The sequence below is a fragment of the Pimephales promelas genome, chromosome 24, assembly GCF_988280905.1.
Source record: "Pimephales promelas chromosome 24, fPimPro1.hap1.1, whole genome shotgun sequence".
Taxonomy (NCBI): Eukaryota; Metazoa; Chordata; class Actinopteri; order Cypriniformes; family Leuciscidae; genus Pimephales; species Pimephales promelas.
In genome coordinates, this window is record NC_142792.1 from 4538206 (window position 1) to 4553898 (window position 15693).

The 15693-nt window shown below is 40.6% G+C and overlaps 1 protein-coding gene across 15 annotated transcripts in view; it reads left to right on the forward strand.

The window, feature by feature from the left end:
• Positions 1-15693, forward strand: part of erc1b (ELKS/RAB6-interacting/CAST family member 1b) — a 184032-nt gene that overhangs the window by 61930 nt on the left and 106409 nt on the right. For all 15 annotated transcript variants that reach the window (XM_039667657.2, XM_039667650.2, XM_089127191.1 and 12 more), the window contains one exon: positions 6238-6373. In XM_039667657.2, the coding sequence (XP_039523591.2) occupies positions 6238-6373 (136 nt within the window). The remainder of the gene's footprint in view (positions 1-6237; positions 6374-15693) is intronic.

A 15693-nucleotide genomic window follows, 5' to 3' on the forward strand; every position in this document is an offset into this window, starting at 1 on the left:
TATATATATATATATATATATATATACACACACACACACACCAAATTATTAGACTTTTAGTGACATGATTGATTTGTTTATATAATTTAATTTTTTCGTTCAAGTAATTGATTTGCTCACAATATTAAATTAAGTTTTTTTTTAGCATTATTGGTGTATCATATAAATAGTGTTTTTGATATAATTTATTTGTTCCTATTATTATTATTACTACAGTATTTTATTTTGTCAACTTATATATATGTAGTATCTGTCTATGTAATGTATAGTATTTTGTCATTCCTCCCTCTGTTTTTCCTCTCTGCTCCACCTCTGCTCTGTTTGTGTAATTTAAGTCACCGTTTCTCATTCTGGAGAAGGTGGAAGGCTGTATTTCTGGGTTGTGTCTCATTATTGCGGGAGGCTGTTCTGCTGCGCTGGTCTGTCGGTGTCCGTTCCTCCGGCAGGTGAAGGCCACAATCCCACACTGACAGGGAGGTCTGCTTCTCTGGGCCTGTCGACGAGTGCATACGATCCGGCCGGCTCGGGGAACACCTCTGTTGTCTCTGTGTGCTTTCCAGTTAGCTTTGGCTGGCCTGGCCTCAGGGCCGACCGCATGATTAACTAGATTAGTCGAGGGCCGGAGGGAATCGTCCGCTCCACGCAGGGTGATGCGTAAGAGACGCAGGGACACCCCATCGTGCACCTGGCCGCAAAACGATCGCACAAGCCAAAGTCTATTAGGCTCGGAAAGTTAGCGCTCGCCACAGACAGAACTGTGAAAACGAGTCCCGCTATCACGCAGCGGCTCTTGCCAGCTCTCCTCCACCTGCTGCTCGAGAAATGGCCACAGCCTGCGAGGAACCCACATTTCCTGCCTTTTATTAGTCCTGAGCTCACGAACATATCCTGAACGCCAGGAAGGAGATTTCCGGCCAATATAAAGACACAATTGACATTAAAGGATGGCTTCGAGAGGGATGAGGGATGGAGTAAACACACACGCTCAAACAGTCTTTGATGGCGTTCCACTCTGTTCGCTGCTGGTCAAACAGGTCGTGGTTGTGATAAACAGAAAGATTTTTGTCCTTACTCGACCTTTCTGCTGTTTATCCCATCCTGGACTGTTAGTGTGGGCACACTTACGTGCAATTCTGTGAAAAATGACATCAAAAAGTGAGCCCAAAAGGTTTGGATGAAAACATGGCGCGGTAACCATCTCCAGCCTTCTGTGTTGCGCAGCCCGCTCATAAACGCTCGCTGGCTCCGTAACATAAGACTCCTCATAAGATTCCTCATAACGGCATGATGGATTTATTTCTTCAAAATTGATTTCCGTGTGCATTCATCTCAAAATCGCACCCAATTTTACCATTGGGTCTTGTTTTATGTTATTAAGTGTCAGGTGCGATTGAACTTTGGAATAACGTTTGCTTTAATGCCCGCCGGGCCTCATTTCTCCAGTTAAGTGACCACAGAACGTAATTGTTTAGAAATGTAGGTTCATATTATTTTGAGAAAGGAAATGTTGAAAGAGCGAACGTTTTATAAGAAGTCATTTTAAGCTTTTGCACTTGAGGTCTGGGTTGCGTTTTGTTTTTCTAGCTTGACCTTGCAGCGGTGGTCATTCAACAACATTTGCTTTTGGCTCGTCGTGGTTTTGGGATGTCAGAAAGTACATGTCCTTCCCTGGGGCCTTAATTTGGCTGAGTGAAAAGGACTTTTTTTTTTATTTAGGGATGTTTATTGGATGCAAATTTCAAAGGCTTCATTATGCAGAAGTTTAGAACATCTATAGCTAAAAGTTAACAAACTTTCTGATGTTTGCTCACACACTCATGCCAATATCATGAGAATTTCAAAGTGCTTTCAAGCCTGTGAACATTGCCTGAAGCTGTTTTGTACATGAATTATTAATTTAAAGATCTAGATGAATTACTATTTTTGATAAAATTCCAGGGTTTGAGCTCTGGGAAGATAAGATTCATTAAAAAGTGTTTGGTTGGACTGGAGCGTTGAACTTTCACCAAAGCGCAATCCATTTTCACCTGTTTTTTTTAGGTTTATATGTTATGTTTTGATGTATAATTAGTGTGTTTTTCCTCTAGACAACCTCAAAATTGTGCTGAACGATTATTTTCTTTCTCTCCCTCAGTACAGTGCCCTGTCATAGACCTGTTTACCTGCGCTTCATTTTTTCCACTCATTTTAATGTTGCTTCTCTCGTTGCCCGAAGCCACACCAGTACTCAAATGTAGTACAGTTTTCCTAGTATTGATAATATGGCCGCTAATGCAACGTAAAGCTCAGTACAGAGAGGAGGAAGATGACAGGGGGTTACGCATGTGATCCAGAGTTTTATTTAGAGGAAAGGAAAATGTTGGCATTGGGAAAATTGACAAAGAAGGCCCTGTAAATGGGGTCTCTGCCCTTGCACACATGGAGATGTTTCCATTTAGGTTTGTGTGTTAGCAAGAAAGTGAGACATTCTCTTCAAAACTCTCCTGTTTTTTACACAACCATTCAAAAGTTGGTGTCTGTAAGATTTGTTTTTGACAAAAGGCTGCATTTGATTGATAAAAAGCAAAACTTTAAAAACAGTCATTTTGTCAAATGTTATTACAATTTAAAATAAAAACAAATCTAATTTATACATGTGATGGCATTGTTACTCCAGTCTTCATAGTCACATGATCCTTCGAAAATCATTCTAATATGCTGATTTGTTCAATGTTCGAAATAACAGCATTTGAAGTAGAAATCTTTGAAACATTATAAATATATTTACTGTCACCAATCAGAAAAAAATAAAACCCTTACATTTCAGGGTATTTCAAATAATGTGTATTTAAATTAATACAGATATTAATATTATTATTCAGATTTTTTTGAAATTAGAATATTGGTTTAATCTGATTAGGTTAAAGCAGTTAAAAGAGTCATGTATGTTTGTGTGTTTCAATATTTCACTGTTGGACATAAAGCAGAGCTGTATTTTGGGTCCGTTTAAGGAATCTTTGGAATGTATATTTGATTTAATCTGACAGGATGGGCTAGATTAGAGTGTCACCATCACTTAAACTGTATCTAAAGTGGAGCTCACTGGAAATATTGGCTTGCATGCTGGTACACAAACAAAGCCTTCCTTTCAGCAATCGTTTTTTTGTTATATTCCTGCGCCATCTTGCTTTTATCACAGCATATCGAAAATACCAGAACGACTGGCGAATTACATCTGAATTAGATGTCATCGTTTCACTTTATTGTTGTAGAAGTGTTTCCCTCGTGAACTCTGTGAAATGGGGTTACCTATCCCATCACATCAGAGCTCAAATGGAGACATATAAACATATAATCAAAACCCTGAATAAAGGGCTGGCCTGCAATGCATAAAAACAGTCAGCTGCTTATTGCAAGTGTAGCGGAGCCAAGCAGATGGCTTGGCCTCTTCTGGAAACACCAAATAGGAACATTCCAGTATATTTATGACCTGTTACACAAACTCCCTTGAGCACACACACACAAAGTCTTTCTTTTGCTTTGTTATATGGTCATGTTATCTTGGAGATGGTCTTTTGACAGCACATCTTGCCTGATGTTTGCAGACTCCAGGCATTTTTATTAGATTTTTTTAATGGCCATCAAATTAGCTGTTGGGGAAGCTACGACTTTGCAGAGATGCTCATAAAACCGTTCAACTGCAGTCAAGCTACGCTGGGTCCTAGTAGTACTAGTTAAGTTGCAAACTAAATAATATTTCTGAAAGCATAATTGTCAGATGGTACCATTTAATTTTGCACTTACACCATTTATCTGGCACAAAACACCAGAGCTAACTAATAAAACTGTAAAACGTGTTTATTTAACCGAGCAGAAAACATTGTTTAAATAAATATTTCGGGGTTTAAATGAAATGGTGAATCATTTAAATGAATCAATGAATTGTTTGTTTAAATCAGGGAATTGTTTAAATAAATCAGGCAATCGTTTATTTAATCAGCGAATCGTTTATTTACACGAACCATGTGAATGAACTGATTCACTACAATAAATCCGATTTCCCAATGCAACATTTGTGAGAGAGGACAGAGTTCACTCGGCTGTGGGTGCAGTGATAAAAATGTGATGAAAAATGCCGTGATGTAGCTGTTTGTCATGTTACACCAATGCTTATTGGGAAAGCTACAGCTGTTGTGCAGTAATGAATGTGTAGTCAAGTTAGAAGATGCCTTTTCTGTGTGTTTCGAGCCTCAAGACCTAAATTCTGTTTGATTTATAAAAAATATTGAATAGAGCAGTGGATGTAATTGTAGTAGACTTTCCCTCTTCATCGCCTACGCTCTTGTCAATGCTGCATGGCTACACGCTACGGCCTCACATCCCAGAAACACGCGTTCATGTACTGTAAAGCGAGGAAAGAAAACCTTGGGAACCTTCTAGAAGATAGAAACACACTCAGACCAGTCGTTCCTAGTATTAAAGGGTTAATTCACCCAAAAATGTGTCAGTATTTACTCACCCTCAAGTTGTTCAAAACCTCTATGTGTTTATTTGTTCTGCTGAACACAAAGGAAGATATTTGGAAGACTGTTTCAATCAAACAGATCTCATTCCCCATTGACTACCATAGTATGTATTTTTTCCTATGGTAGTCAATGGGGAATGAGATCTGTTTGATTAAAACATTCTTCCAAATATCTTCCTTTGTGTTCAGCAGAACAAATAAACACATAGAGGTTTGGAACAACATGAGGGTGAGTAAATACTGACAGAATTTTCATTTTTGGGTGAACTAACCCTTTAAGTCACCTGGCTAACTCTAACCCCAAACTTTTGTATGGCAACTGTTAGCTGATGACTAGAGTTGTGCCAGTTTCTGCAACAGGAGCCAGAAAACTGTGGCTTTCCTCTGGTACTTCAACACAGAGACTCCACTGTGCTCAGGACGGCTCATCCAGAGGAACGATCAGGTTCTAGTGCCGCAGCGGCTTGGCCCGATTTACCCAAGCCTTGTTCGGCGTCACCTTGCTTCAGTGAACATGCTCTTTACGCTGCTTTTTACTCCAGAGTACTAGCCGAATTGGGATGCAGGCGTTGTGCGAAGCACCTTGGTTCTGCTTTCCTGGCACATGTAGACATGGCTTGTCATATCCCATAAGCCCCCATAATAACGCTTCAATTACTTTCCCGTATTGTGTGTCTTGGGCAATGCACTTTGGTGTCAAGGGGGGCCGAGGGAGGTCTTTCCACAACGCTGTGTTATTACTCATTTAAAGACATTGGTGTTGGCATAGTCAGTGGTACATCTGTTCTGTAAGGCATAGTCGTACTTTTTTTTATTCTTTTGATCAAGTCAAGATGGTGAACAGTAACCGATCCTGGCTGCCAGTGCACAGTGCTCCGATGCCGGCCACGTAAACAGGAAAACTCTGCCGCTTGTTGGGACCGAATGACCCCAGGATTTAGGCCTGTTTGATACGACACTTCTCAGAAATGAAAACCGCTTGAATGCTCTTTTAAATATTCCTTAGTTTTTGGTAGTGCTTTGTGTTCCTGCGGGTTTCCATGCCACAGCAAATGGAGGAGGGTGAAGGATAATGAGAAAAATCCTAAAGCATAAACACAAACATAATGCCGTTTTCATTTGCAGTACAGCTTGATCTGTGGAGATCAGTTCTGCTCCCTTTTCTTGTCATTTCTGATAAGCTACCTTATGGCTCCTCTCATTGACCCTTCTGTTTGTACTTGACCACTTGTATGAGTGCAAAAGAAAAAAAAAATATTCTAATTGTAGCATTTAATATTTAGTTTTTTTTATTCTGAATGGAATCATGCATATTCAATTCCACTGTAATCTTCATTGTATAATCTATATTATTTAAAAAAAAAACATCAATAACATTGTGCATTATTATTATTTACATTTTTATTTTGACCCATTCCTAAATAATAATTAATAATAATAACCCATTCCCAAGTTTGTTATTATATATTAAAATATAGCAACTTTTTACATCTAAATCACATTAAATATTTGATCTGATTTCAGATTAGTTTACAATAGTACAATATTTTCAGAATGGAATAATATACTTTAGATTAATGTTCATTGTATACTTCATACTATTTATTAAAACTTCATAGTATGCTTATTTTACATTCTGCATAGTTTTTTGCTTGTCTGAACAGTCTGTTTCCTGTATCCATCCACCTCTTATGTCATCTGTGCATGTCTGACAGAAATCTCTGTCACTGCAGGCATATGAAAGACCAAAGCAAGAAGGTTGCCAATCTAAAGCACAAAGAGCAGGTGGAGAAGAGCAAGAACGCCCAGTTGATGGAAGAGGCTCGTAAGAGAGAGGATAAAGTCAGCGAGAGTTCTCAACAGGTCCAGGTAAAGTACACGTGACATTTATGTTATTCACAGTTATTTGATTGGCTGAGCGACATTACAAGAGTTTCGATATTCATCCCTACGGAACTGAGATGTTTCAGTGTTTAAATCGCTGCGTCCTCATGCTTGTGTGATGTTGCCGAATTGAAATGCTGGATGAATCCCTCTTCCCTGTAATGGATTTCAGAAGGTTTTACACACATAACCAGGCTTTTATAGTCTTAACATTGAAACTTAACCCATAATGAGGCCAATCAACCTTTTAAGAGGGTCAAAAACCCCTCAAAAACCATGAGCTATTCACAATAGGTCAAACCTCTGTGCGGTGTTTAAAGGTTTTCCTTTTGTGCTGTCTCTTCAGAGTGATCTGTCTTCTGATTATATAAGTTTGGATGTCAGCTCCAGTTCCTCATTTGAGAATTGCTAGGATTCTTCTCAGGTAAAGAGCGATCTCATGTTTCCCTCATCCAGACCGCATTCACGCACGTCCTGACCTTGTGTCCTCCTCTCATTGTGAGCTTTGGATTTTGGAGAAAGAGAAGAGGAGAGAATAATTGTACGATGAAATAGGACACAGTTGTTCAGTGTGACCGCAGGAACTATTTTTGAATTCATGGCTTTGTGATCGTGAAGAAGCAGAGCCGGGCATCCAGGTATCGGGGTGTTTAGTTCAGGTTTGCGAATACACGCTACCTCATCTGGGCTGATGTAACTTTCACCATATTGACTTTTTTAGCCCCAATTTGACATGATGGTGGTCTGTGGGGGTCGTTCCCGCTCTTCTGGAGCGAGTTTCTGGATAGAAAGCCAGAATCAGCAGTTAATGTCTGTGAGAATCTCAGTGCAAAAAGTCCCAGTTTTTACGGTGAGGCTGTTTTTCCTCTTTGCCGTAGACCTCTGGACAACAATGCCACAGCGGCCCTCCCTTTGTTGTGGTTTTCTGTGTTTTTCCTGGCTGTTGGTTTGTTCTTTCGATCATTCTCCGTTTTCACATTTTCCTTGTTCTGTGTCATGTGTTCTCTGTTTTCGTTCGAGTTCATACGCTATATTTCTGACAGCAGGATTGATGTGCTGTTGGACTTCGACCTGTGGTACCCGGCGACTGGAGCGTCAGTGTGTTCGTGCGCAAGAGTACGTGTTGTGGTCTAAGAGAGCTCATTTATGACTTCAGGGCCCCAGCTTCCTCCGTGGGGTCACGTTGCCGCAAGCCCACACTGTGGCTTACGCTCCCCCGTTCGAAGCACCCTGATGCGGCTGCATCGCGGGCCTCGGCGACAGCCGCTTCCTTCAGCCAAGACCATCAACCGCCACCTTCCCCCACAGGCACGTCACGATACGGCTTTGAGGCCCTCAGACTCTAGATCTGACGCTCACACGCTATTGGACGCATCAGGCGTGTTTGGAAGGGAAACCGATTGTTGTTGATGTTTGGGTATGGTTACAGTGGTCCTGCTCCAATCAGTTGGTCAGGGTGAGCTGAGAGAGAGGTTAGCCCAGGACAGCAGCACTGACCCGGCACTAAAAATGGCTTTTTCAGTCAATTAGGAAGGTTTCCATTGGAGCCCTGAGGTGGCATGTGGGGTGGTCAGTCATGGTTAAGCACCAGAGCTGCACAAACATATTCAGAATAGCAACTATTGACATTGGAGAAGGTTAGATGGTCAGAAGAACGCTTCTTTTTTTCGAGTTTCCTGCTGGTGGCATGGTGCTGTTTCCATATTGTTTTGATCAAATCAGTCCTCTAATTAGAAGTGCTTTCTTAGGCAAGGATCACTGTAACTATTCTAGAAAACCCCTAGTCCTTAATATTTAACTTTTTGGTGTGCAATGCATGCTCTTTAAACGAATCGGACTTATAATCGTACAGCTTGAGGATGTGAGCTATTTCTTTTATTAGACTTCTGACTTTTCATATTTCAGGACAAGAATTTACTCTCTTTCAACTAAAATGATAGAATTTGAATTAAAAAAAAACATCCTATACTTAGTTTTGAATTGGTAACTGATAACTAACCCTGACCCTGGGCCTTGCAGTTAGATGGTGACATGTCTTTTGGATGGGCAAGTATCAATGTCAATGTCTATTTAATTAAGTTTAGCTGTTAGTTTCCATTGGACGATATGCAGAAGAGTGTCTTTGATCAACACCCCTCAAGAGCGTGACTTTAACCTCTTCTGAATCATCCCTATCCTTTTTCATTTATCCCTCTAGTCTGATAAAACTGGAGATGGGTTTTAATAGGCCTCCACATCTCTTTAGTGTTTTCGTGACATTTTCCGCTGGATACCGAGTTCCCAGACGTGCAATGCGCACTGGATCATCAAGCGTACCTCTCCCGCCGATCAAATATCATCAGCCTGAAGAAATCAAGACTTTCGCTGGGAAGCAGGATGGAGAAAGACAGCGGGGGAGAAAAGATGACATTATAATGAAGCCCAGTAAATACCTGTTTTACTGCGTGGTTGAGTCTGTTCCCTTTTACTGCACAGTCTCACTGTGCGTGCAGCGGCAAATGCTCTGACTCTCAGCATGCCCTGTGACCAGAAGGCCCCACTGTAGCCCGATCTCCACCTTGACCGGCCTTCTTTGAAGGTAAAAAGGCAGAATAAATGAAAGCGAAATTTGGGAACAAAGAAAAAAAAGGAAAGGTACATCCAGTCAACATGCTGCAATCCAGAAAGGGTGAACATATTCCACTACATACTTTGTGAAATCATCAAAGCAAGCTCAGAAAAAGTGCAGTGTGTGTACTTATCCAGAGAAGCCATTATACTGACGCCAGAGCGCCACACATTACGAATGGCGATAGTAAGCCATAGTTCTTCTGTTTATAAGTCTCCCAGCCTGTTTTAAGTTTGGCACATTGTGCTCTCATGTGGTTGTAAACATCAGCACTCAAATGCAGAGAGCTTAGAGTGACACCTTTAGTGTGCAATTATGGAACAGTATTTTATAACATTTGGTGAGTTCGGGATCATGCTGTTAAGTTTTCTTACAAGCACCAGTGGTCTTTTGTTTTAGAACACTTATGAAAGCCCGAATATATCTGTAAGGTACAGTAGGTTCGTAGTCTAATGATACTGTAGCAGACAATACTGACGTGTCTGACAGTAAAAGAATACAGACCTCAGTATCAACTCGCCTGTCCTTAAACACGGTTATATAAAGATTTATGTGCCAGGGTACAGATCTGCAATTATGCAGCTTCTTATTGGTCTTTCTCTTTGTGTTCACATTTGCTGGTGAATGAAAAGATCTGACAGGTGATGGCAACACACTGGAGTTAATAAAGCCAAAGTGCTGCAGGCGAATCGCAGGTTTATGGCCCTTTTTAAACACGCAGATATAAAAGAGTCAAACAGGAGCCTTTTATGACTCGTTGGCCTGCCGACGCTGCTTTTATTGAGGGGGAACATATTACTGTCCCTGGGGGGGAGGCCTTTTTTCATCCTAAATGTCATTTTCTCAACCTGCCATAACAGACTGGTCACAGTCCAACATCTAGGATCCATTAGAAAGCTATAGTTGGCACAGGGGCAGTCTTATCAAATGGGACACAGTGAGCAAACCTGGTTTTCTAGTTGTTTTGTTTTGTGCCTTTTTTGTTTGACATATTAAAATGTGCTTTAAAAGGCTAAAACCAGCGAAGTATGCTATTTTTTTTTTCAGCAAGGAGCTGTTATGTTTCTTACAAATAGCTTGTGCTTGACCTAACGGTGAGTTGTGCGTGTAGAGGGACCATCTTGGGATTAGATGTTACATTACTGTCTCTGGCAAATTAGCGTTGGCAGCTTCAGTTTTAGGACTTTTTTGATTTCTTGAGGTCTCTGTGGAATGTTCTTGAATGTTCCAGTCTGTCTTCCAAAACCTCCAAAGACTGACGAGAGATCAGGGTCTAGCGGTAACACTGAGCAGAGGTGAAACAAAACTGCGGTAAAAATCTGCCCGACAAGGTCGTCATCGCTAATGCGGTGGCGAGAGCCATTCTCAACACTCAGAGGGAAACGGAAAGAGAGAGACTGGTAAAGCGAGCCTGAGATGGAGAAATGGAAATGGCGCAGGAAGAAAAGCAAGAGGCGCAGTGTACTTCACACATGAAAGCCTTGATTCTGCCACTCATCACCTCTCGAGCGCGAACAGGTCATGAGGGAGCGAACAGACGCCAGTCGTGAGACTGACACACCAAAGCGCTGTCAGAGAGGAACTCAGACTGGAGAGCAGCAACTTTATTGAGCTGTGAGATTCAAGAGCACCTTGTTTGGTTGTAGGGAAGCACAATGGGCTGCAACGGTTTCATTTATCTTGTGCATGTTAGAGATGGTGTGCTAGCATGACTGGCCAAACAGTCGAAAGGAAGGAAATGCCATTTTCTTTGTGGGCTTTCCAAAACTTTTTTTTTTGTCCTTTGCATTTTGCTGGGGAGAAGACAACAGCAGTGAGTTGCCGGCCTTCACCAGAAAGCGTATGACATAGCAGCCGTTGAATAATGAATGGCAGAAATCTCAGCGCTCAACATTACAGCTATGAGAAAGGAAATCCTGGCCTAAAATTAAAAGATCATACTGTTTTTATTGGCAAGGACACCATCTGATTGCTTTGCTGAGGAACGTTTATCCACATTAGATGGATGAGACAGAAAAATAGCCTGACTGGAGCTAAACAAACTAAATTTACCCTTCCCCCTTTTCTTGATGTATTGACATACATTGCAAAGAAATGAGTTTTTAATTGGTGTTTTTTGACCTAAAAATACATTTCCAGTAGCATTGATTGCATCTTAAATATAACTTTATTTGGTGGTCTTTGGTAAACTACAGTTTTGAGGAGGAAATACTCAGCAATGGTCTTGACTGATGGATGTGCACATGGTTTGACTTAAAGCATATTAAAAACAGCACATCGACATGTAAACAACATTAAAAACTTGATTTTCACCACAGGGGGTCTTTAAAACAATATAAAAGGTCAGCCCAGTTAACAGGGAACATTCTCAGAACATTCTGGCAAGGTTTTCTCAGTCATGTACAAATGTTTTTCCAGTAATTTTAATAGAACGTTTGATCAAAGTTATCTGGTCTGAAATAATGTTTTCAGACTGTTAGAATAAAAACATTACTTATACTGTACATCATTCATGTAAAAAAAAATGAAAAAAAAAATATACATATATGTTTGATATTCATCAAGAACAATTCAGATAACATTCAAAAGTAACTTTTCCATAATGTTTGCTAAATGATAAAATGGAATGTTTCTTTAATATTCGCATAAAAATAAAAGGTTTTTTAAAATGTTTAAAATAACTTGATGAGAGAACATTCCAAAACAAAGTTTCCATTAACATTAACACAACGTTCTTAGAAAATATTTTTGTTTGGCTGGTTGTGCGTCTAAAAAATCAAATATTTTTTTTTTAGATATTTTACCATAAAAAAATAGAAAGAAATGCTCATTAAAAATAGTCTTTTCTGCCATGTATGTTATTGCAACACAAGTTGGCAAACACTTTGGGGGGGATTTTACTCTTTAAGGAGCAAGGAGCTGAGCTTGCATGACTAGAAAACAACTGCCCTGGGGTGTTACCCAGATCCAAAATGGCCGCCAAGTGAGCTGACTTGCTTAAAACAAGACTTTTCATTCACAGAGCTGCACCATCTGATACCCATCAGCCCCATTTGTAGGCCCTCCACCCCTTCAATCAGCACAGAGCCTTGTTGTTTACACCCATCTTTGTTCTGCTACATCTCAAGTCTTTCTCCTCCTTCGTATGCTAAGTATTTAGCCTCAGGCCGTGTGGGACGCTCTTGTGTTTTTTGTTTTTTTGGGGTCCACTGTCATGTACATAAACTGGTGTCTTTGATACTGCCCCAGTGGCTTCCCTGCTGAGGGCAGAATTTCCCCGCAGAGATACTTTGATGATAATGACTTTATGCTTTGAAGAGCCTGTTTTATGACACGTTGTGCCCAGACAACCGTTATCGTTCAATGCAGTGATCACAGGACTGTGAATTAAAGGTCAGCTTCCCACCACCAGAGGCAGAGGGTGGAGAGACCTAAAGGTCTAACACACCTGGCCAATGTTTTTCCTGATGCTCATCTTTTTTTACTCTTCATAATGGGTGTTTACACGTTTACTCTGAAGAACAAGCACAGGGTCAGGGTCAACATTTTGACATTACTCATCCTCAAGTTGTTCCAAACCTGTATGAGTTTCTTTCTTCTGTTGAACACAAAAGAATATAGAAACGCAGACTGATATAACATATAACATGTTTTTTTTTTTTTTTTTTCTAAAATCATAATCATACACCATTTTTAAATTTAGGACATAACACGATTTGTACACTGACACATCTTACCTCACTCCCCCTACATCAAGCCTTCATCTTGATGTAGAACATGCGGAAAGCGGTGTAAAATGGGGAGAGTGAGAGAGAGATGTATAGAGTTGGAAGATGCCGGAAAGGGCTCGCTTCAAAGAACCACATCACAGGAGGTTATAGAAGTGAAGTAAACAGTATTCGTAGCGCTCAGATCTGCAGTAACCACAGCACCCAGAGGCTTGATATCCAGCTCTCTTGGGAGCGTTTCAAAGCCCTGTTTTGAGCTCGTCATGGAAGCTTAGATTTCTTTCTGCTTGTCACTCACTTTAATTCCCTCCTCTCCTGGCCTTCTTGTTATTGATTGCGTTCACAAATTAACAGCACTCAAGTTTATTGTGGCCCACTTTCAGCTACTTCCTTTAAAATGTTCTACCCTGCGATTGTTCACAACGTCTGGTCTACTGAACTCACATTGGGTTTGTTGTGTCTCTCGACTCTAAAGAGTCAAAACTTAATTAATACGGTCCAGTCTGGCTGAGAATTTTATTATAGTCAGCCTCAGTCTCCTTGATTTCAGAAATCCAATTCAACTCAAACCAGATCCAGGATCGGGAGCTCGGGATCAGATGGTGGCGGTAGGGGAATCAAATCCGCATGTTCTCATTTCTTTAATAGACTTCCAAGGCCTTTTTTTATTGGGCCTGTTTGTTGGCGTATGTTGTTTGATGTTACCATGCTTTTGGCCGTCTTTTACGCTTTCCCTGGCCAGGAAGGATGGACACCTGCTGCTCCATTCCGGTTCTTTTTTTGTAAACATTTGCGAACCCTCTCTCTCACACCTAGAACGATACGGAAAAATCCTCCCGCTGGGAAAATGTATATCATCATCTCATCTTTTAGGGACATCTGCTGCCAAACCCTTCACTTTGGCCATGTCTTTTCTTAGACTTTTAGCTGAGGTCATCCTGCTGTTTTGGGGTTATTTTAAATAATGCCTTACTATGACCTAAACTCCTCACCCCAATGAACTGCTGAAACCGCTTGAGTCAGTTTCTGTCTCCGTGTGTCCTGGGATGGTTCTGCGACTCTACGAACACATTTTTCAGTTCCGTTCCTTCCAAAAAGAAGCCACAGATGGGAACAAAACGACCTTGTGTTGAATTAGGACACCGCTGGTTGAATGTTCGTGTGTGAGTGAGCATGCTTGACAGCTGCAAGTCATTCTGCCCCAACTGTGAGAGCTGAGCTTTTGTTCTTCAGGCTCATCCTGCTCATCTCCTAATTGGTTGTGCAAGCCGCGGAGAGCTGGGCAGATTCCCCAGCGAGCCCCACCCGAGCCCGGACGGTCCCTACAGTACAGCATGTGGCTTTGATTTGTGGCTTCCCTGAGGTGTCTCCTTCTATCATCTGTGCGGTTTTGGCACCAAAAGCATTACCGTAATGAGATATTGACCGAGCAAAAAGGATTACTGTCGCTTTAAATCAAACCAAAGTGATTGCGGTCTGCCTGCGAGAGGAAAGCACAAGCTAAATATGGTCAAAATAAGTTAGAAGAGAGACCCTTTATACCACATGCTGTGATCTGTACCCCCATCACCCTCCTAGTGTCCTGAACTTCCTGTAATTGCTGACCTTGGTTTCAGAAAAATCCTGCCGATTCAACAGATGCATCTGGTTATCGACATTGCCTCTTGTTGCAGGAATTTGTGGTGTGGGATTCCAGATGAGAATGATGAAAATGGTGTCTGGGATTGTGTGCATCAAGCCTCTTCTCTTGATATTAAAAGTTGAGGCATATAGTTGGAAGGAATTTTAGTGACAAAATGTTCAGTCTTATAATTACATGTTGTCAAAATGTTTTGAACGAATTCAATCCCCAATTATATCCGAGAGAATAAATGGAATAAAGTATATCCTGAAATATAAATGGCGTTGGATAATAGCGCATAGAAAAATCAGAAAACAACAACAACAAAAAAATCTTCACTGTCAATATTGCATGTTACTGTCTTTGCAAATGGCTCAAAACTTGGATTGTTCTCTAAAGATTTTTATACAAGAAATTGAGACCTGTCAAAGGGATGGTTCACCCAAAAATGAAAATTCTATCATTATTTACGCACCCTCATGTTGTTCCAACCCCGTAAGACTTTCGTTCCTCTTCGGGACACAAATTAAGATATTTTTGATTAAATCTGAGAGCTGGATCACTCCTCCATACTAATCCATAGGCTTCTTGAGGGATTGCCAGGCTCAAAAAGTTATTAAAGACATTGTTAAAATAGTCCAAGTGACTACAGTGGCTCAATCTTAAGTTTATCAAGCGACGAGAACACATTTTGTGCGCAAAAACAAACATAAATAATGACTTTCAACTATTCATTTCCTTCTCTCTGGGCCTCGAGTTTAACAGCATATGATCTGTTGTTGTACGTCACACGCATCACACACATGACCAGCGTCGGCCAATAGTGTGCTTACGTGTGACGATTAACTGAGTAGAGGCCCAAAGAGAAGGAAATGAATAGTTGAAATAGTCATTATTTATGTTGTTTTTGCGCACAAAATGTGTTCTCGTCACTTGATAAACTTAAGATTGAGCCACTGTAGTCACTTGGACTATTTTAACAATGTCTTTAATAACTTTTTGAGCCTGGCAATCCCTCAAGAAGCCTATGGACTAGTATGGAGGAGTGATCCAGCTCTCAGATTTAATCAAAAATATCTTAATTCGTGTTCCGAAGATGAACGAAGGTCCATCAGGGTGAGTAAATACTGACAGAATTTTCAGAAAACATTTTTTGGGTGAACTATCCCTTTAAGAGACATGTTAAGCCAAAATTTGATGAACAGTTGAATTCTGTATCAGGTACACCTTACTTACATATTATGTACATTTTTGTAACTTTAAACCAAGGGTTCAAATTAGCATTGGAAATGCATTGGAAAGTGGAAATGTATCGCACGAAAAGCAGTTGCTTTAGATTTTAAAAATG